Genomic DNA, 23,976 nt, shown 5'->3' with positions numbered 1-23,976 from the left:
AATTTTGAGGCATTAAAATACTCAACCCACAATAATGGAAGTGAAAGCCACCTAGAAATCCAAATTCCATGGGGCATAGCTCTTGAACGTCCTTTAGGGTGTCCAAAAGTATAGTGTCTCGTGCTTAAAAAACAATTCAATTCTACGACTTCAAACACCCTTCTCGATCTTTTTTCTAACTTTAAGTGAAAAAAAAATGGTATAAATCCACTTTTAATATTTTTTTGGGATTATTATTTGTTTATCTACGGTTTAAAATCACAATTTTTTATGAGAAGTTTGTTAGGGTTTTAGGGAGATTGAAAAAGAAAAAATGGAGGAAGAAGAAGAAGAAGAAGAAGAGAAAATGGGTATGTACTGAAATTCAAAGATACTTTTAGACTATTTCAGTCGAAAAATGGATATGAAAAATGATGAGGATAGATATATGACACATTAAAAGGCAATTCTTCACTATCAAGAGACCTTTGGCAAAACATGCTACTAGTTGTTGTCTTCCAATCATTAATGCAGTCTAGAATTGGCTTCTCCATCTATCAACTTAATTTTTGTGAAGTCGCTTACAGGCTCTGTGAATCTCTGTACAGTGTCAAGCAGGAAATAATCTTGTGGAGAGTAAAGAAATGAAAATATTTCTCCATCAATGGTACTACATAGAACTACGTACGGTCTTCTCAAGTATACTCCTGAGGTGTCACACCCAAGGCAGGCATTTTTTCTCTATGGAGGCAAATGTGCCCTTGAAATTCCTAAACAATTAGGACTCCTTGGATCTCCCATTCTCTAGCTACTTTACCCACGGAAATTATATGGCCTTTTAATTGCTATGTCCACATGGGAAGTCTCCCACTAATCTAATTCTATCTTCCACGAGCATATGAGGTAAAGAGCTCAGTTGGCAATCTCTAAAAGCATAGTCCCGAAAATAAACCTCATTAAGTGTGAAAATTTGATCTCCTCTTATTAGTCTAAGCCAATTATCTTATCTTTCCAACTCAATTAATAATAAATGTACTTTTCTTTTATAGCCAACTATAAGATCAGGGCTAGGAAATGGAAACATTTTTGCATATTAAATGATAAGTTTGTGGGGTTGATTGTTAATCAAATCACGCACACACAGGCAGATAGAAAAATAAAGATTTTTAACATAGTTCGATGATCAATATGATCCCTATGTCGCACCAACACTCGATAATCTATTAATTAAAGGAAAATGAAAGAGTATAATAATGAAGCTCACAAAAAAAAAAAAAAAAAAACCTTCTCAATTACAACCACACTCTAAAAACAAAACCCTAAAACAGAAATATTAAAATATATAATAGGAGTAAACTCGTTAATTATCATATAAATTTTTTTTTTCTTCAAGAGCGTTGCCTCCTTCTATTCCCAAACTGACCAAACAGTTTGACTTTTGACATCTCTAACAAAGTGTAACAAAATTGATTTAAACTTCACAATCTAACATGGATTTAGTTAAATATGTTTTTAAGAATAGTTTTTTATTTTTAAAAATAAAAAACATGAAAACACGTTGGATTACCAATTGTTTCCAAAATGTGTTTTCGTAGAATGGTTCTAAAAATAAACTATTTTATGAGAATATATTTGAACTGTTTTTACTAGTTTATTGATGTTGTTTTAGAAAATGACCGTGAAAATATGAATAATACTTGAAAGTAAAACATTATCAATATAACTTAATTTTAAGAAATATTTAAAAATATAGAAAATAATTAAAAATATTTTAAATTCCCAAACAAACTTTGATGCACCAAACGTAGCAATTCAAACATCTACTACTTTTGCATGTTTGCTTTGGAATGAATTTCTATTCTTCCTTACGTTTCATTAAATGAGAATTTTGAATTTTAGTAAAACGAATATTTAACCATATTTTCTCATGATCCCAGCGTAGGATGGATTTAAATATGAGTTTATCCTCAATTTTAGTGATCTCTTATACTAATATAGTTTTGAAATATTTTAGGAAGGATGAGAATTTCAAGAATTTATTTAAATTGGAAAAAGATATTTAATTTATTTTACTTCCATAAACATGAGCCCCACGTTTTCTGGGTAAGTAAAAAATAATTTCATAACTATTTTTTCGGGGAGAACATATAGACCAGATTGCTTAGAGCCCGGAAAATGATGTTGATAAAAAAAATTATTTAATCATACGCCTAAGACTAATGACAGCATACAAGGAACAAAATGTGTTACTCCTTAATTTAATTTTTCTTTGTTCATATAATCTATAAATAAAGTTTTAAAGCTTATTAATTTATATTAAAGGTAATCATAGATTCTGAGCTTATCTAAATAAATAAAATAAATAAATCGTGTTTGAACCTCAATTTAAACATATTAAGTTAAATTCAAATTCAAATTCAACTTAATCCAACTCAAACTTGCCATTCAAAATTGATATTTAAATTTGAAACTCTTCTGACTTTACATCACCAGGGCAGTTGGACAAGGCTTAGTCTGCCCTGAGGGATATCCCATGGTAGGGATGGTAACAAGCGGGTTTGGGACGAGTCACCCACATCCTAACATCGTCTGATTTATTTATTCAAAATAATTATCATCCCTCGTCTTATTGAAAAAATTAAACGGGGTGGGACGGGACAAAACAAGTACTTAAAAAAACCCACTCCATTATTATCCCTATTCTATAAAGGTGGTGTGATAAAAATATCTGACTATAGCATAGTTCCCTAACTCTGAAATTTTAATGAAATTATGCAATTGGTATAAATTATACCAAAAAAACATTTTTCTTAACTCTTAAATAGTTTGTAATTTCACTATAATATATTTGGTTGACAAAATAGAATAAGATATGATATCATTTTTAATATGATATGATATCCTTAAATATATATTATATCCAACCGATATGATATCTTAAGGTACTATACGTGATAGGATATGTTATGTCATATTTATATTTAGTTTATAAAATGAATAAAAAATGAAATAGAATATATATTGCATTTTAGTATTTGCCATTTAAAAAAATATATAAAATTTATCCTACATTTAGTGTTATTTAGAAATTGTTCAATAATTTAAAATTTAGTAGATATTTTTTTGATTTATTAACTATATTCATGATTAAAATGTTTAAAATTTATGAATAAAAAAATTTATATTATGTTATTTAATATATATATATATATATATAACACATTTATTAGTTCTTTAGATATTTTCTAAATATTTTTTTAGTTCTTCATTTTAATCACAAATTTAATTTTTAATCAAAATTTTTTATTTTGAAAAATAAGTAACGTAAAAAAAAAAAAGAATTGATGAAAAAAAAAATTTATGATACATGAGATATTTATATCTTATATTTTAGTTTAGGATTAACATATTTAATATAAAAATAATATGAAAAAACTGATAGATAATATATGTCACCGTTTATCCTATCACACTTTTTATTGAATATAGAATAAGAGAAGTTCTTATCACTAATCATGGAATAAAACATCTTCTTCCTTGATTTATTCTATCACATGCTATGCCGGATTAAACAAACAAGGCCTTAAAGTAATCAATATACATGCCGGGGATTTCTCTATTTATAGAAGTCGATCTTAGGATTGTAAAATCACTAGGCCTGATGGAATATCTAAGATGACTAAGAATCACTTTAGAAGGTTGGAAACATTTCATAGTGCCAAAATATTTTTTCCTTTTTCCTTTTTTTTTTTTTTCAGAAAAGGATAAAATTTTAAAAATTAGTTTAAAATTTTAGAGAATCCCAAAAAATTGATTTTTTGTAATTTACCTAAAAAACAATACCATAAAAATCTTTTTTTTTTATTTATTATTATTATTTATATTTAGAAATGAATGAATTTTTTATAAAAACATTTTTAGTAAAATTAAGACATGCAAAGTGTAGTTTTTATAACAGCCCTTTTAGCTGGCCTCTCCCTCCCTACATGTCTTGGACATGAGTGCTTACCAGTTACTACATGGATGATTTGTAGAATCATTAGGGTTTTCTGCATAGATATGCCTGCATTTCAGATTTTTCTACACCCAATTCAGATAATACACAGCAAGCATCCTGGGCTGCACCGTCGGTTAACACCCATGTGAGTTACGCCGTCTGTCGCGCTTTTTAAATACTAAATATCACAACCTTTAAGGCACGCACTCTCTGCAAATTGTTTTTAATTTGTTTTTAAAACGTTTTCTTTCTGTATGATAAATATATTTTCTGTGTTGAGACAGTGAGAGTATGCTTCTTCTTCACTGCACCTTGAAGACCTTGCAGCATTTGCATGAACTGTAGCCATGATTCGTCCAGACTCATTAATCAAATGCTGAGATTCTGAAATGAGAGACTTTGACAACTATAAATATACAGAAAAATGTCTTGTATATACAATAATATATGGATTCTTCGATCCCAACACACGCATCAAGCAACAGCCAACTAAGCCAGTGGCAGTATTTTATGGCTTTGTACAATACCTACGTCACGTGCTGCGAGACAATTTTGGACACGTTAGATTCTTAAATGTTTTGAAAATGGAAGTCCAATCTCTTGGGAATCTGTTGAAAACCTAACAATATTAATCATGTAAAAAAATCAGTGTGTTTCAAATGTGATGAGAGCAAAGTCAGACCCCTAAATTTAAATGTGAAGCACAGTGTCTCTCTATATATATCAGAAGCAGCAGTCCCTTTCCCCAGGCAAAACAAGATCCCGTGTAATTCTCTCCCACTGTCTGTTTGTGAGATTGAGGTACTGAGTGAGATCCAGAAATGGGCAGAGCTCCATGCTGTGCTAAGGAGGGGTTGAATAGAGGAGCTTGGACTGTTTTGGAAGACAACATTCTCACAGATTACATCCAAACTCATGGTGAAGGGGGGTGGAGGAGCATTCCTAAGAATGCAGGTATTTATGTTTGTGATTTGTGGGGTTGAGTAGTGGAGTCTATGTATTAGATTACGAAACTCATGGTCAGTGTTTGATATTTTCAGGTCTTAAGAGATGTGGAAAGAGTTGCAGACTGCGGTGGTTGAACTATCTGAAACCCGACATCAAGAGGGGCAACATATCCCATGCGGAAGAGGATCTCATCATCAGGCTTCATAGGCTCTTAGGCAACAGGTCTTTTTTTCATTGCCATTTTTTTATTCTTCTTCATTTCCATTTGATAACTTTGACTAATGTGTATTTATGGCATTGTTTTATGGTGTTTGTAGATGGTCCATGATAGCAAAGAGACTTCCAGGCCGCACAGACAATGAAATCAAGAATTACTGGAACACCAACTTAAGAAAGAAAGTAAAGGGCAAGGAATCCAACAAGGTTGATGAACCAGCTGGAGTCATTCGGACCAAGGCATTTAGGTGCACTGGGGTTTTCATCGCTCCACAGCGCCCCAAAGAGGAGACTGGTACTCTTGACACAACAGTGGTGCCAGAAGAACCCTCCATAATGAACCAAGATTTGGTGAATAATGCAGCAACATCTTTGGAATCACAATCTAAGGATGGGGCCATGTCCATGGCTGTGCCAGACATAAATTCATCCGATTTCTCTATGAACTTTGATATTGGAGATCATTCCCCAACTGATATCTTTGATTCTGAGTTTTGGAAGGCATGCAACCTAGACAATGTCCTGGAAGAAGGGAGTACCAGTGGTGATACAAATGACCCATGCCTTCTTCAGACCAGTTTCTTATGTTCTCTGATGAGATGATAAAGGATTGGATAAAAGATGATTGATTCTAACCTAATAGTGTAGCTTCCTTTGCTTGTAATTGAAGAAATTATGAGATTAATTCCCTAACTTCATGGCTCTCAAACCAATTTATTTTCCCCTTGCGGCTCTAGATATTCTGTGTGATAGGGGAAATCCAGGGCATTTCCCTATGTGTTGGAGGACCTGCACTAATCTATATATTTAATATCTTTGTATGAGAGTATGAGATGCAACTTACCATTCCTCCCATTTTCCATGGATCTAGTATTATATATATAAGATTATAAGTGGGGAAGCTTGATCTCTATAAAAAATCTAAGGCACCTAATCAAAACAACTTCTAAATACACACAATAACAAAAAAAATAAAAAATAAAAAATATATATATTTTCATGGCTTGAATAAAATAAATATATAATAAATTTTAAATAATATAAAATTTATTGGATCATTCATGATCCTACAGCGTAACTAAACTAAGGTTATAAAAAAGAAAGGATCTCAATATTGTATCATTTAGTACATACATATTGCTAAGTAATATTAATCAAATCTGGATATGTATACTTTTAGGTGGTATTTTTTTTTCTTTTTTTACTTAATTCTAATAGAATTTAATAACTAAATAGTACTAAATATAAAGTTATTTAATTATTTTTTAATATTTTGTTTCTATTAAGTATTAGAATCCAAGTAAGTCCTTATTTTTTCCTTTTTACCCATTTTGTTATAGAAACATTTTGTAAAGAATATATCATCAATATAACATGTTACAAGTCTAAAATATATTTTTACTAAAAATTGCACATATCCATAATCAACCCCTAAGTCATATTTTCAATAATAAATTATAACTTTTCAACTCAATATTCTTCTCGATTAAATTAAATAAAATAATCCAAAAAATGCAATATTTCATAAAGTTATAAGTAATAAAAATAAATAGCATCTTTTGAAAGTTAAAAATAGAAAGGAATGCGCTATTGAAAATACCATAAATTTATTATAAGAAAAACCTATTATCAAAAAAAAAAAAATTCAAAAACTATTTTTATGTAAAAGTTTATCATGTTTTTTAAAGTTTTTAAAATTGTTTTTAATTCTAAATAATAACAAATTATTTTCAATAATAATTCCCAAAATATCCTAAAGAACTCTAATTGATTTGTTGTGGTTGCTAAGTTCCTAGATTAATAGGAAAATATCCTTGTAGTAAAACTAATAAAGTTATAACAAAAGACAAAAATTAGTAGTTTACAAGCATGACAATATTTAAATACATAAATAAATATACTTCTTATATTCTCATCATGATCCATGCAATCATGTTTGTTAATAAAGCTTTTGTGAAAATTTTAAATGGTAAATCTTCCTAATAATTAATAAATATTGTTTTTTTTTTCTTCAAAAATGTTGATAGTTTATTAATACATTTAAAATCAAAATTTAAATAATGGGACTTAGATTTTATTTGTTTGAGTCTTTAATTGTGTTTAAACTCTTCTAAAATATTTATATATTATGTTAAATAAATAATAATAATTATAATAAAAAAATTTATAATTGTACTATATTGTTATTAATATATCATATAAATTACAGAATTTAATTTTAAGTACTAAATTTTTAATTTATAAATATTAAAATTTATAAGTAATAAAAACAAACAGTATCTTTTGAAAGTTATATTTTATATTTTGAATTGATTCACAATTAATAGGATTATTATTATTATTGTTAATAAAATGAATATAATAAATCAACCATAAAAAATAATGACTGTTATTTAATTAAATATGCTTAAAAGTGATTGATGGGAGAAATTATTTTCTTTTCCTTTGGCCAAAATGAAATCATTGTCTTTTATTTTTTAAAGCCAAAATGAAGTCAAAATCATTTATTTACCTTTTATTTTTAAAATGAATTTATAGATAAATGAATAATTGAATGAATAAATATAATAAAAATAAAACAAACCACAATTATTGTTAGCATTTATTATGTTCACCATTATCATGATTATTTCCTTTCCATCATTTTATTTTTTAATATTTTTCTTTTAACTTCAACCAACATGTTTAATTAAATAAAGTCCACTACGAGTCTCACTTTCTCACCTTCTCTTTGATCCCATCAATTAATTAGATATGGTTTAATAAATTTAATACAAGCACAACCTAAATAATAAAAATGATTGTACAAATATAAATATGATGGAATTGGATAAATTGGAAAAACCCAAATTACCCTCCTAATTTAAAAATAAATATATATATTGACTTTTTCCTTTTGAAAAATTCTCCATAGAAACACGATTGATAGCAATGGGATTTTGTCTCTCTATTCATTTTTATAAGGACAATTGCTCTATTGTTAGTTGATTAATTTCAAAAGATTAGGAATACATGTTAATAACAAAACTTTGTTTTGTCTTTTAAAGAAACTATATTTCATAATAATTAGATAATTAGAATTGATATATTTAGAACTACAATACAAAAGGGAAAAAAAATGAAAGAAAAACATCATTATAATCCATTTATGAAGCTAAAATCTACAAATACATAGCATCATTTTTCCCCCTTGGATCAAGCTTGAAATATATAAGCTTGTCACTTCTATATTTTCTCTATATTGTTTACATATTGTTTGTGACTACCAATGCTTATACAATACCTTGAAAGCTATTCTAAAAATAAGAAAGTGAACTAATAATCCAAATTATCTTTATCATAACTTGCTCATGCTTGAGAGTGATTCCATAGATCTTTTCCTAGACTTGTTGCTTGATTTCCTATTAACATGCAATAGGTGTCAACTTGGAGTCTTAATGATTTGAAATATGAAAATATGGAAACATGGGTTCCATTTTATATATATTTTCAATTGCAGGTATGAAAACATACTTTTTTTCCTTTATCTGTTTCAAAAATTGGATTTACCTCTTTGATTTTCAGGAGTACTTGAGAAAGTCTTATTTGTAACTAAGCATTATTTCACAATCTTATGTATAATAAACAATATTATTTAGCAATGCATTAGTTTTTTTTTTCAAGTTGTTTTTGTTTTTATTTTGGTTTTTCAGGAGTGTGACTTTTAAGTTTACAAACAAAATATCAATATCAATAAAAGGAGTAAACATCCTTTGAAAAAATGCATCTTGTAGAGTGTTATCTTTCAAATTATTGAATTCAAATATCTTGATTGGAAATACTTGTGATCTATCAAATGGCTTTAACTTTTCTCAATATACATATCATACTCTTTAATATCCCGAAATATACATATCATACTCTTTAATATCCTCCCTCATATACGACCTCAAACCCGCATGTGGAGAAACAAACAAAATTTGTATCCATATATAATAGAACCTCTTGAACCCCTAACCTCCTGTCAAATCAAGGTCTAATACCATGTTCAACAACTAATTTTCTTAAAATCTTAAAATTACAGGTTTTGAGCTGAATATGCATATCATGCTTCTTAACACTATTCTCTCATTTCTCCAAAAATGTGTTCATGAAAAATGATAAGAGAAATTGCATGAGACATAATCACACTTCTTTATAGCTCTTTTGAATTGATGGATAAAAATTTTATCCAATATTTTAGAGACGAGTAGGCTTGCCAACATCAATGATTCTCTTGTTCCCACACTTCAAAAATGGTGCCCAAAGTTGAACTCATTATCTTCTTTATCCACTGCCCCCGACCAGTATCATGTTCTACACTTCATCTAATGCCCCCCCACCATTGATGCCAAGTATGATGGAGGAGAGCTTATCCTTCCATTACATCATCCATTAGCGCGAATGATTAGAATATAATTTTTGCAGAGAATCCATCTTGAAATTTCCTAGCGGAACCAATAATAGGGATTGTTGCTTACTTAGAATTAAGGCTACATCGATATATAGGAGTATAAAACTTTCAGTAAGCAGCTAAAAGAATGAGAGGAAGACTGAAGATTCTTGCCATACCACTCTCCTCCACAGCTACTTGTAATGTAAAGGCTTGTCAAAGACTTGATTTTAGTTAGTAGAGCTAAGGTTTTCATTCCTTCTTGTTATTTCTATAGTAGATCTGCCTCCTCCATGATCACGTCTCCCCGTAGCAGGGATAACTACCTCTAGGATTTAACACCCACACACTCTTCTAAGATGCACTCCATGAAAAACTTTCTCTGGATAAACCTCTGTATGCGGGAACGTTCCTCCAATAAACAAGCAAGATAAGGGGGGACGTAGAGATCAAAGAGTTTTAGTTTAGAGTTTTTTTTTTTTGTTCCAAAAATGGATGCGACACTGTTGGGTTTGAATGCCCAATGAGCTGACCCAGCCTAACGCAATAAATGGGAGAAATAAGAGGAGTATTTTCTAAGAGTTTGAAAACTACACCGAAACAATCACACTAATAAATATACTACAAAACAAAAAAAAAGTTTTATTTCTTTGTATGAGAGCTCTCTTTCTCTCTCTAAGGAGAATGCGTTATCTCTCTCTCTCCTCAAACAAAGAGAATACATTATTTTTTCTGAAGAAACAAAATCATTTCTCCTAAAGTTTTTTTTCTCCATGTAAAAGGAAAGTAAAAACTCTTGTACTATGAGAAAAAAATGATTTTCATATTCATAATTTCATTCATAACTTGAGACGAGAAAATTAGTTAGTAAAATAATCGATCATGATTTTTAAGCATTTCAGAAGGTAATCTAGATGTCTTATTTTTCATAAGATGAAAAAACTGTAAAACAATAATAAATGGATAATTAAGATCATATTATTATTTTAAGTAGTTTCAAACGTCATTTAATTCTTCAAGATTATAAAATGATATAAAGATTAACATTTTACCTATAATCCATGTGTTCCACTTCAATTATTGAAGGATATTTGAATATTTGATTATTTGATTGTAAAAATATCAAATTTTTATTTTTGTTTTTTTTTCTATTATTATTTTAAGTATTTGCTTTTTGTTGTTTTCTTTATTTTCTTTTATTTTATTGTTGTTATTATTATTGTTACCCCAAGGGTTCTCATAATCAGGTTTTGATGATAACAAACTATGGTTAAGTGACTAATTGGTTTAATGGTTAAGAATCTTAGGCATAAACTTGAAAATTCATCAAATGACAAAATGGATATAATATTGAGACTTTTGGAAGACTTTTGATAATAGGAAACGAATGTAAGATGAATGTATGGGTGCACTTAAGTTTTTCATACCATTTCATGCATCTTTAAAAACTCGGTTTATCCTTTAAACTTTCATTTTCATTAAACCCGAGTTTTTTCAAATATACCTTAGGCAAAATGATTTAAAATTGACATATTAATTCACCTAAAGATCTTGCCTAAGTGTTAGAAAAGAAAGGAATTGAAAAAGATAAGTTTTCGGGGCCAAAATGCTCAACCGGTCGAGGCTATGGCCAACTGGCTCAACTGATTGGGGAACCGGTCAACCAGTTGCCCTTGTCCGGTCAAGGTCTAGTTGAGGGATGTCAAAAATCTTCTCTCTCTCCTAGTAGCCTCCTCTTCCCGATCGAGGTTCATCCCTTCCCGGTCGAGGTCCAATCGAGGCAATGGTAACCTGTTAAAGCATTAAATGCTCCAATGGCTAGTGATCCGGTCGACCCCTAGCTAGAATCGATCGAGGTTATCTTTTGTTGTTTTTGGCTCCCGAGCTTAAAAACCTATAAATTGAGAATTCCACTTCATTTATTGAAAAGAGAACACTTGCAATCAATTGTCTATCTACTTGTTCTTGGCTTAAACTCTCTCATTTCTTTCTTAGTGCATTAAATTCTCACTTGCATATCTTTTAGTGCACCCTTGTGAGTCATCCTAGCCTTGATTTATAATTGAGCTATCCTTGAGCTAGGTTGAGGGTTTCTTTCTTGTAAAACTTGAGTGTTAAAGCTTTCAAGAGGTTTGAATCTTGAAGAAATTATGTAAGCGCCCATTGAAGCCGGAATCCAAGTGTAAAAGATTGGAAGCTGGTTGAAACTTCAAGCTAGTGGAACCCTCACTCGGTTAGGAGATCGAGGAGAGTGGACATAGGCAAGGAAGTGTCGAACCACTATAAAATCCGAGTTTGAATTCTCTAACTCTATCTTCTTATTGTTGCTTATATTGTGCTTGTATTTGTTATGTGAAAAAAGTTTTTGAAAAACCCAATTCACTCCCCCTCTTAGGTGTTTTTCTCATTTAAGCATAACATTTATTTTCTCAATTATTATTATTATTATTACTCACTTTATTATTTATAATTTTAAGATTAAATATTAATATAAATATTATTTATATTTTCTTAATGATAAATAATTATTTATGTAGAACAATAATATTCATATGCAATACACATTAATGTAAATATTATTCACATGTATTGAATAATAAGTAATAATCTACAATAATACAACAAATAATAATACTAGGATTAAATAATAATAATAATAATAAAGAAAAAGAAAGAAAAACAAAATGAGGAAAAAAAAGTAAATTAAAAATATTCATACATTTTTCTCTTATAATTTTTTTTGAATGATCAGTTTGGTTTTAGAAACACTTCCATTTAATTATTTTAATTTTAATTTTTGGGGAATCATACAATGATGCACTATCTCATAAAAAAAACATTTTTTAAAACTTTTATTTTTGACTTTAAAAATGCATGTGTTGTGGGAAAAATAATCCTCCAGACATACACTCCAATAATGAAAATTGTCAACATGCTCTAACTACCCTCTAACCCTTCTCTCACCTTGTCGCCAATTGCTACAAAATTTTCAAACTCATCATGATTTACTTCAAACAAACTAAAAGAATGAAATTTGACAATCCGTACCACATTATTTTTCTTTTCTTTTTCTCCTCCATAATACCTCAGCTTTCTTTTTTCTTTTTGTTTAATAGGTTGCTTCATGAATTTGTTTTAAATTTCATTTTTTTTTTCACAATTTCATATTTTCATATTTATTGATTTTAATTATTTATCAATGTGTTGCTAATTGGTTCACTTTTGTCCATTGATACCAGACCCGGTCTTAATATAAAAGTCATTTAAGAGTGAAAATTTTAAATTTCTAATCAAACATATCAAACCTACTAACATCAATAATCTTTCACCCACCAATGTTAATTAATCTTTAGACACTTCAATTCTTGTAGTTTTACATCATCATTGCACTTCACTTTGTAGGGTTGCATAACCAATCCTCCTTATCTTCTCTCTTAATTTCAATCATCATATCCTTGCATCTGGATCTTCCCCAAACCTCGCAGCAACACAGTTGCTTCCTTATCACTTTAGTTTCTTGGTTTTCTTTTTTGGATTCATTTCCTTCTTCTATAAGCCCTAGCAATATCATAGTTTATGAGAAAAAAAAAAATTGGTTAATTGTCTCTATAAATTTTTTTTTATTCGCTTGTTTTCTATCTCTTAATTCATTCTTTTTCATTTTTAGGAGGATAACTGTTGTATCTTTATTTGAGTAATTTAAAATCACTAGAATTTAACTGTCTGTTTGACAACTATTTTTGAGAACAATTGTTTTCTATTTTCCAAAACCAAAAAAACAAAAACACATATTTAGAGTTTGTTTGATAACTGTTTTCAAAAACAATTTTGAAAAATAGTTTTTTAGAACAATTTTTGAAATTATTCTTTAATTTTTATAAAAACAAAAACAAAAAAAAATGTTTAGAAACCTAAAATGTTTTTAATATTTTTAAAAATAATTTTTATATCTAGTGTTTTATTTTTAATCATTCTATATGTTTGTATCATTATTTCTTAAAACAACCTTCAGAAAACAAGTGGAAATATTTAGAAAACAACTAAAAAATGTTATTTGAAAAAACCATGTTTTATGTTCTTAAGAACAAAAAATATAAAACAGTTTTTTATTATCAAACATATTTTTTGTCTTTTTTGTTTTGGAGAACAAAAAACTATTCTAAAAAACCATTCTCAACATACTCAAATTTGTTTTATATTTTCTGTTTTTTAGAACATAAAATAAAGTATTTTTAAATAATATTTTTAAATTATTTTAAGTTGTTTTAATTTATTTTATGATATTTTTTTTAAAAAAAAAATTATACAAACATGTAAAATGATTAAAAATAAAGCATTGAATATAAAAATAATTTTTAAAATATGTAAAAATATTAAAAATAAAGTTAAAAACATTTTAATTTCTCAAACAAACTTTTATTTTATAAAACATTAAAAAATAGTTTTTCAAAATTATTTTTCGAAAGTAATTATAAAAAAAGACCTAAAACTCACTGTGATATGATTCAAGTAAATAGGTTTTATAAGTTTAGGAATATAAACTAATTATGTTTTATCTACTTTCATAAAAACTTAAACTGCTAGGATTTAGGCCTGATAATATGTAAGCAAACAATTATAACCCTTTGATAAGGCTAAAATCTACTGATTTATTTGTTTATTTTATTTCATTTCATCTATTTTTGGAGAAGAATACTTTTAAAAAATGCAATCAAGTTCAAAATGTATAAGCTTTCAGTTCTACAACGAGTACAAATATTTGTACAATACTTCGAAAGCTATTCGGACAATAATAGCACATGGCCAGCTGTTGGTATTTATAGACACGTACGATGGTTGGAATATGGTACTTGGCACATTGAATTCTCTCAAGGTGATGATGAAGTTACATGACCACTTTAACTCTCTCGAGTCATGGTCACATGGAGAGCAAATTATTAGGAAACATAATTTAAAGTATCTGAAAATGTAGCGAATGCATCAGATTGAAAATTTACCTACTATAAATAAATGAGGGACTTGGTATAGTGATGAACATGTAAGGTTATAAATGAAATTTCACTATTTATGAATGTTGTGCCATTAATCAATTGTACATAAGTGATTTTGTACCGTTCATGTAAAAAACATAGGATGAGTTGATCTAAAAGTTAATTTCATTTACATCCCCTAAGGTTTTGATTAAATACATCTAGCATCTATAAGTTTGAAATTTTATCGTATATCTTCCTTATTTTGAGTAAGAGGGTAAATGAGTGAGAATAATAAATGAAAATGATAAAAGAAGTATTTGATGAAATTTCAAATTTATGGGAACTAGATGAATTTAATTAAAACCTTTAAAGAGATGAATGAAATTAACCTTTGATCTATAATTAAGTGGTTAAAGAAGTGGACAACTCATAGGAAGAATAAGTAAACGATAATTAATATTTGCAAAGTTTTAGGAATAAGGCCCACAAAAAACATGGATATTGGTGGCATGTTACAAAATTTGAATCTAATTTGGGGCTTCAAAATTTGTATTGAATTTTTGGGATTGGGTTTGTTTATCAAAAGTTGATGGAAAATTTTGAAAAAGAAAGAGGGAAAAGGTTTTAGAACCATTGTTAATAGGGCCTTGGTTTTTCTTTAACAACAATAATTTTATTAGCTTATTCTATGTATTCAATGTAAAAACTTATTAAAATATTTTTCATATTTTCAATTATTACTCAAATATTTCCTAAGAAATAACTAAAATACATCAAATTTGTTATAAAAAAAATAGTTTATTTTCTATCAATAATTTACCAAACATATTTTCTAAGTTAAAAAAAAAAAAAAACCATTTTTTATTTTTAAAAAATTATTTTTAAGAACCATTGTTAATAGGGCCTTGGTTTTTTTTTTTCTTTTTTTTTTTTTCTTTTTAAATAAAGATGAAGTGTAAATGAAACATAAAAATAAAAATAAAGAACTAGAACTCATTATAATTTGACTTAGATAAAGACAAAATTGTAAAGTCACATGCTCAATCATTTTCCCACTTACTCTACACTAGCTTAAGATACACAGATGTGCTGCATTTATACTTGCTATTTAACCATGTGTTCTTCACTCAATTGCTCACTCTGCACCCACATTTTCATGGAGAAAATGGAAAGCTCCGCAATCCCTTTTTTGAAGAAGTAGATTTTGAGAAGCTTAGCGATGAGTGTCAACAACTACTCGCAACCCTTCCTAGAGAAAAAACCTGGGATGGAAGCTATTACTATCTCTATCAAGGCTTTTGGTTCCGAGCTATACCCCTTCATGGCATCATTCTCTTTCAGAAACACTTCCAGGCAGAAGACGAAGATGTATTAATCATCACTTCTGCAAAATCAGGCACCACTTGGTTGAAGGCCCTCACCTTTGCCATTGCCAACCGAAAAGATTCCCCACTCACTCAGAGCCCTTTGCTCACTAGCAGCCCTCATCAACTGGTACGTTTCCTTGAATATGACCTTTATTACATGAAATCGGAGTATCCCGATCTCCAAGACCTTCCTCGCCCTAGATTCCTTGCAACCCACCTACCATATGAACTGTTGCCGCCGTCCATTAAAGATTCTAAGTGTCGGATTGTGTACATGTGTCGAAATCCAGTAGACAAATTCATCTCACTGTGGCATTTCGTAAACCACAATCGCCCTGAACCCCTGCAGCCAGATTCACTGGAGGCTGGTCTGGAGATGGTGTGCAAGGGAATTGAAGGATGTGGACCATACTGGGATCACGTGTTGGGGTACTGGAGGATGAGTAGGGAGAGACCAGAGAAGGTGTTGTTTCTGAAATATGAAGATTTGAAAGAGGACATCATCTGTCAATTGAAAAGGTTAGCCCACTTCCTGGGCGTTCCTTTCTCTGAGGAGGAAGAGAGACAAGGGATGATAGAGGAAATATCAAGATTGTGTAGTCTTGACAGCCTTAAAAACTTAGAGGTGAATATGAATGGAATGCACACCAGTGGACTTAAAAATAGCAGTTTCTATAGGAAAGGAGAGGTGGGAGATTGGGTTAATTATGTAACCCCTTCCATGGCAGAGCGAATTGAAAATGCTTTTGAAGAAAAGCTCAGTGGCTTTGGTTTATCCTTTAAAATGTCCTGCAACACTAAGAACGAGGATAATTGAGTATTACTTTGCTAGTTAGATTTATATTTAATGTTTTAAGTTTCTTGGTGTTACGCATCCTTGTATTTTAGGCTTTTATGTTGATGTAACAGTAGATAACCATGAGTGTTGATTTTCTATGCATTCACTCTTTTGCATTATAAAGTTTTCATTGTCTTCATTCATTAATTTCTTTGGAAAGTGTATCATGATCTGAAAATATCAGTTTTGATCAATGTTTTAAGAACCAAACTAGTGATTGAACCGGAAAAGTTACCGGCTCATGGTTCACTGTTCAGATCAGTGGTCGAACCGGTGACGTCATAAATATATAATTTATATATTATATAAAATTTAAAATAATTGTAAGAAATTAAAATTATATATAATTAAAAATTATAATAATATTTCATTTTTATATTTGACATATCAAATTAAATTATGAAGATAAATATAAATGTATTAATATTTTAAATTTTATTAAATAGAACATATATAATATTTAAATATAAAGATATATCTAAAATGAAAAAAATTATAAAATTTAATTTCATTTGCATGTCTTTGTTTTTATTATTTTTAAATTATTATATTAATTAATTTATATTATTTTATAATTATCATTGTATAATTATTATAAAAATAAATGTGAAAGGGTTTTATACAATAAAAATTTGAAAAAAAAAACATTAATTTGTTATATAATTTTATTTGCAAATATAATATAATGAAAAGGTTTCATAACTTAATGGTTCAGCCTTAATTTTTACACCCAAAGGTCCCATACTCGAAAATGGATCAAAAATATGTAAGGATCATGGGGTATAAAAGGCATACAAGAATCTTTGACTTGAAAGACTAAAAGCTGATTGGAGTTGATGACAAATGGGATGGATGGGATCCTCATGGAGTAATATAGTTTCATCAAAACGACGTCGTTTTGGCTTAAAAAAAAAAAAAACAAAATGTTCGGTTCGTTAATTAAGAGCCACTTGGTTCAGGCGATTCACTTATTCAACCGCTGATTCACAAGCAATTAGATGACCAAACAATTTGCTAGGGTGGATTGAATCGATTTGGTCACCGGTCGGCAGTAGGACTGGCCGATTTGATTCAATTTTTAAAACATTGGTTTTGACGGATACATCAATAACTTAATTTTATGGATATCGACAATATTGATGGATATTTTAACACAAAATATAAATGAGACAAAAATTAATAAAAAATAAAAACCATAAAAACGTTGGAAAAACTCAAAAAATGATAGAAAAATAATAATACATTTATTGAAGTTGTTTTAATAAGGAAATTAATATATATCGAAAGATATAAAAGAAATTAAGATATATAAGTATTTTTTTCATTTAAAAATGTTGATAATTTTATTTATAAATTTAAATTTATTTTATATTAAATTATTATATAAAATACATAATAAAAATTAAAATTTATTTATTTATAAAAAATTTTATTTTAATTAATTTATAATATAATATATAAAAGATTTTATATTCTCATTTAACCTAGTGGTAAAGGTTGTTGATTTCAATCTCAAGGTTTTTAGTTGAAACCCTACCTTGCATAAGTAATTTTTCTATTTAGGTTTGAAAAAAGTAATCCCACATAGAGAGTGGGAAAGAAAGCGGAGTTGTATTGAATAGGTTAGTGCCCCACATGCTTCCACATATCCTATTGGGCTCAGGCACTAGGTTAGTGCTATCAGGACGATAAGGCCTATATGCATGATTTGAAATTGCATGTTAGTCTGAAATTATTGAAGTCTTGAAATCCCTACTACTCCTTTACTTGATAACGCTATCCTCTGAAATTGTTGAAATCTTTAAACTCTCACTGCTTGTGCCTAAGAAGACAATCTTTAAATCTTTGAAGTACTTAATTCAAATATCTTGATTAGAGAGATTTATCACTGATCCATTAAATGACTTTAGCTTTTACTTATTTCGCATTTGAGAAGTTCTATTCCTCATTTCTATAAAATAAAAAATTGTACATGAAAAATGATAAGAGCAATTGCATGATTGGTACATAATCACACGACCAAAAACTTTTGTTAGGAGAGGGTATGGTCATGATCTATAAATTATAATGTAATTAATGGTATTCATTATTATTAAATAAATAAAAAAATAATGATTGAAATTAATTATGAAAATTTATCAACTTAAACAACCAAAATCCTAAGAACATTGAAAAAAAAAAGTTTTAGGGTTTATAAAAAAAATTATCAAGAACATTTGAAGGAAAATTTCAAAAGAATTAAAAATAATACAAAAATTGATTCGAAAATTTCAATAATTTTGATAAATTTTGTAGGAAAAATACTTAATTTTTTTAAAGAACTTGATAATTTTTCTTATAAATTTTGAGATTTTTCAAAGTGTTCGGTTATTGTATCAAAGAGGTACCTACCAAAAAAGTATGATCAATCTATTATCACACTACATTGAAGTTTCATTTTTTTGTTCCTTAATCTCATTCATTTATACCTTAGTTTTATCTTTATATACCTTCATACAATAGCCTTTTTTTTCTTTTTCTTTTATACTTTCATCGGTGGAGATTGAGATTTCGGTAGATACCAAATCTGTACCTTAGTAATTTCTTTTTTAAATAACTAAACTATAAGATAGTTAAGAGTAAAGTTTTGAATTTAAAACTTAAATTTTAGAAATGTATAATGAGTAGCTACTTAATTTATTTTTTTCAAATTTCTCTATTTGATATAGGAGTTATTAATATTATTGTAGAAAAAAAAAGAAATATATCAAAAGAGCCTCTTAACATTATAACTTAATATTAAAAATAATTTGAAATAATAAATTAAAATAAATAACTTTTTGGAAAATAAATTATAATAATGCCTTAGTTGTATTTGTGTCTTGGTTGAACCACATGTTATTGCTTAAAGCTTTACCTTTACAAGGCCCATCAATATCTTTTCTCACACTTAAGTTATCACATGTGTTAGGAATAAGTCGTTATTGTGTATTGGTAATTTTGTTCATTTTATCTTTTGCCTTAGAAATATTTTTATATAGTGACTTCCTCTTCATTGAAGATCCAAGGTTGTTGTTCATCTAACTAAAAAAGTCATAGCATATCTAAAAATGTTTGACTTGTAGTAAGTTAGGTGATCAAGGGTTTAAAAGAGATTGATATGTTTTTTCTAAAATTAAAAATTGTTTTATTTAATATTTAAAACAGCAAAGACCGCTCCAGCGGGGGAACAACACTCAAGCACTTAAGCGACGCTCGAGCGGTGGTTAAGTGCGCTCGAGCGTTCTTGCCAAATCTACTAGAATATAACAAGAATATTTTTGAGATATTCACGTAAATCGAGTTCGAAAACTTTGAGATACCGATTCATTATACCTATTATGTCTATTTACACCCCTTTATAACTCTTTTAGGGTTAGAGGTTCATCTATGGATTAAGCTTACCTTGCCACACCATTCCCAATCTCTTATCGAAGGATTCAAGTGTTGAATATAGGGTTATTTAAAGACCTACATCCCTTCAGCGAGGGTGAAGCGTATTCACCAGAGCAATTGGAGGTTGTTGCGTTGCGAATGTGGAACAAGTTGTAGGTTATGAATAGTAAGTCTTTAAGGTAAAAGTTGTCAAGTAAATTTGTATAACTTATTCTCATATAATGGATTTAGATTACAAGAGTGTCCACCTTTTCATATGCTTTTTCTTGTATTTTTTTTCCTGAGGAATTATATCTTTTGAGCCAACAAGTGTACCACGCTTCAAGCATGACTTAGATGTATTTGCTTTGATATTACTTAATTGTCCTATAGGGACATCAATGTGTGTTGGAGTATTTACTTTGGTCACTTTCTTAGCATCAGTGAATGCATCTAGTAGCTGATTCACAATTTTTTGCATGTGAATAATCTTTTGAACTTTTAATTCATATTGTTTTGTTTGAGGATCAAGGTGACCAAAGCCAATGCATTTCAAGAATTTATTATTTTCAAGTCCTTTTGAAACTGATTTTACCACCCCTAAGGATGGGAATATTGTCTCATCAAAATTGCAATTGACAAAACATGTCATAAAAGCATAACCTATTTGAGGTTTCAAATATTGAATAATAGATGGAGAATTAAAACCAATATAAATCCTAAGATACCTTTGAAGACCCATCTTAATCCTTTGAGGAGAAGCAATAGGGACATGGATAACACAACAAAAAATTTGTAATTGGGAAACATATGGTTGTTGATCAACTACAAGTTGTAAGGAGTGAGAGATTATGGTGAGAGGAAGGTCAAAGACAGATTAAGGACACAATATGGAGTATAGCATAACCCTAAACAGAAAGAGGTAATTGAGTTTTGAGAAACATTAGTTGAACTATCAATTGAAGTTTTTTTTATAAGGGATTCAGCTAAACTATTTTGGGTATGAATATGAGTAATAGGATGTTCAATGTTGTTAATACCAATTAACATACAATAGTTAATAAAGGATTGAGATGAAAATTCACCCACATTATCAAGATGAATTTTATTGATAAAACAATATGGAAATTGTGCTCTTAAACGAATTATTTGAGCAAGTAGCCTTGCAAAGGCGACATTATGAATGGAAAGAAGAGAAACATGTAACCACTTAGTCGAGACATCTATTAAAACTTAAAATACTAAAATGGTCTACATGGAGGATGAATGAGGCCACATATATTCCCACAAATTATTTCTAAAAAGGTTGTGAATTCTAAAACAACTTTGGTAATAGAAAGTTTGATAATCAATTTACCTTGTGAACATGCAACATAATTGTAATCATTGGGCAAAAGAATCTTTGGGTTCTTTAAAGGGTGCCCATGAGAGTTGTTAATGATACGTTGCATCATGGATGATCCTAGGTGACCAAGTCATTCATGTCAAAGCATACAGGTATTTAGGTCATATAACTTTTGATTCGTGACAACATATACTTTAATGGATCTAATGGTTGTGTGATACAACCCATAAAAATAAAAATAAAATTAGGGACCTTCTCTAATAGATGTTTTTGTCCAAAAATAAATGAAGTAATATAGAGATATTTCATATTATTTTTATTGGTAGTTTTAATATGATATCCATTTCAACGAATATCTTTGAAACTAAGAAAATTCCTTTTGGATTCAGCATAATATAATGCATCATCAATGATAAATTTGATTCCACCAAGTAATATAATAATGGCTCTTCTAAAACCTTGAATCGGGTTTACAAAACCTGATATTGTATTTACATTAATCGATGCAAATGTTAGGTTCAAAAAATATTTTTTATTTCAAAGAATTGTATGTGTTGTTGCACAATCGACAAGACATATATCTTCGTTATGTATTGTGTAATTAGGAGGATCCATCTATCTTATCATATAGAAGGTTTTGAAAATATATGAGATTTTGGACCTTGATATAGTCTTGTTGCGTGCTCCTATATTATATCCTAATGTTCCCTTATTGTGTTGATAACGTATTGTAGAAAATAAAGTGGAAGGATGAGAAAAATGAGAAAAAAGGAAATATAATGTTATGGAGGAAACATAATGAAAATTAACAAAGTCTTCTCATTTTTTGGTGTTTATAATTTTTGGTTCTTTTTTCTATATTGTTTCAAATTAATGAGTCAAAACACACATTTCACCGTTTATAAATACCTCTACTTTCATACCTAACTTTGATATTTTTTTTAGAAGATTGTGATTGAAATATAATTTCTTTTTATTTTAATTTGATAAGAGTTAGAAATCTCATTGGAATAACATTATTATTTTAGATTTTTAAAAAGTTTAGGAAATATCGTATCTAAGAAATTCTATTTAAACCGGATTAATAATGTTTTTAATTTCTTAAAATTTTAAGAAAAAAAGGTTGTAAGACAAATAATAGCATATGCTTGTTTATTAATAATCTTAAAATTTTAGGAAATTTTAAGAAATTTTAGACCGTACTCACTCGCTCTACACATAATAATATATGTTTCTTTATTAAATAAATAATAAAAAATAAATTAATTACTTTTAATTTGATATCTAGTTTTTTTATTTATTTATTTTTTATGGAGTTGTCATATAATATTTTTTAAACATAAATACTTAAAAATGCTTAAAAGTTTAAAATTTTGTTTTATTTTTTTCTAAATTGATTTTTTATAATTTTTATTAAATAATTAATAAAAACTAATTCCTTTTTGGAAAATATTAAAATAGTTATAAAAAAAAAAGGGAGAATTATGTTTTGGGGGTAGATGGACCCCCAAATTAACAAAAGGTCCATGTAACTCTTCAAATTGAACCCAAGACCCAATGAAAGTATGAAAATTGAATTGAAGGATATCATCCTTCAGTATTTCCAAAAATGCCCTTTGTTGATTTTGAGAAAAAAAAAAATTTTTGAAAAATATTTTTATTTAATTTAATATTTTTGATTTAATTTAATATTTTTAAAAAATACTTTTATGTAATTTAATATTTTTTAAAATACTTTTATTTAATTTAATATTTTTAAAAAATAAATTTATTTAATTTAATATTTAAAAAAAATATTTAATTTAATTTAATATTTTTGAAAAAAAATTATTTAATTTAATATTTTTGAAAACTACTTTTATTTAATTTAGTATTTTTGAAAAAAAAATTATTGAAAAAAAATTATTTAACTTAATTTTATAAAATATTTTATATGTATTCTTAAAGGGTATATTTGTCCGTTACTATTTCATATCCTTTAACTCAATTTGAAGAGTTATATGGACCTTTTGTTAATTTGGGGTCCATCTACCCCCAAAAGATAATTCTCCAAAAAAAATATATGCCAATGTGTTTACTGTTTTCTATTTTATTTATTTTCATTTTTATGTAAAATTAGGGACTGAAGTTCGACGACGTCGTTTAGTTCGGTTCACCTTTGTCTTCCTCCTCACTTCAAGCTGGATGGTACCTTTTGCAACTGGTCCATGACCTGCGCCGGAGAAAAGGTATTCTCATCCTTACCCTCCTCTTTCTTTACTCAAATTTTCCTGCTCCGCTTGGTTGCTCAAAAACCCTAGGAAAACGAAAGACAGGATAAGAACAAGAAAGATTAAGCCTTGTAGCTTCTCGTCTTCATTTCAACTTCCATTGAATGCTGTGCAATTCCTCTAGTGATTTGATTTTTAACTAGTAAACAGAAGAGCAAAAAATGCAATTTTATTTTTTTTTCCCTTTTCTTTTCCGCGGTTTCTCAGTAACAGAGGGTTAAGGGTTTTTTTTTTTTTTC

General features: G+C 28.5%; 2 protein-coding genes across 2 annotated transcripts; both read left to right on the top strand.

Moving 5' to 3' along the window:
- Window positions 1-4,748: 4,748 nt before the first annotated feature.
- LOC117928264 (transcription factor MYB123-like) lies at window positions 4,749-5,743 on the top strand. The gene is made up of 3 exons (XM_034848176.1): window positions 4,749-4,930; window positions 5,017-5,146; window positions 5,242-5,743. The coding sequence occupies exons 1-3, from the start codon at window positions 4,798-4,800 to the stop codon at window positions 5,741-5,743; spliced, it is 765 nt and encodes a 254-aa protein (XP_034704067.1). The 5' UTR covers window positions 4,749-4,797.
- Window positions 5,744-14,383: 8,640 nt separating this feature from the next.
- Window positions 14,384-16,872, top strand: LOC117928263 (cytosolic sulfotransferase 15-like). Its single transcript, XM_034848175.1, has 2 exons — window positions 14,384-14,397; window positions 15,595-16,872. The coding sequence occupies exons 1-2, from the start codon at window positions 14,384-14,386 to the stop codon at window positions 16,706-16,708; spliced, it is 1,128 nt and encodes a 375-aa protein (XP_034704066.1). The 3' UTR covers window positions 16,709-16,872.
- The last annotated feature ends 7,104 nt before the right edge of the window (window positions 16,873-23,976 follow it).

This window comes from Vitis riparia, chromosome 13 (assembly GCF_004353265.1).
Source record: "Vitis riparia cultivar Riparia Gloire de Montpellier isolate 1030 chromosome 13, EGFV_Vit.rip_1.0, whole genome shotgun sequence".
Taxonomy (NCBI): domain Eukaryota; kingdom Viridiplantae; phylum Streptophyta; class Magnoliopsida; order Vitales; family Vitaceae; genus Vitis; species Vitis riparia.
This window is presented reverse-complemented; position numbering and strand designations above follow the sequence as displayed.

Coding starts and splice junctions, on each gene's coding strand:
- LOC117928264 (XM_034848176.1), top strand. CDS start 4,798: ATGGGCAGAGCTCCATGCTGTGCTAAGGAGGGGTTGAATAGAGGAGCT. Junction 4,931..5,016: donor GAGCATTCCTAAGAATGCAG/GTATTTATGTTT, acceptor TGATATTTTCAG/GTCTTAAGAGATGTGGAAAG. Junction 5,147..5,241: donor CATAGGCTCTTAGGCAACAG/GTCTTTTTTTCA, acceptor TGGTGTTTGTAG/ATGGTCCATGATAGCAAAGA.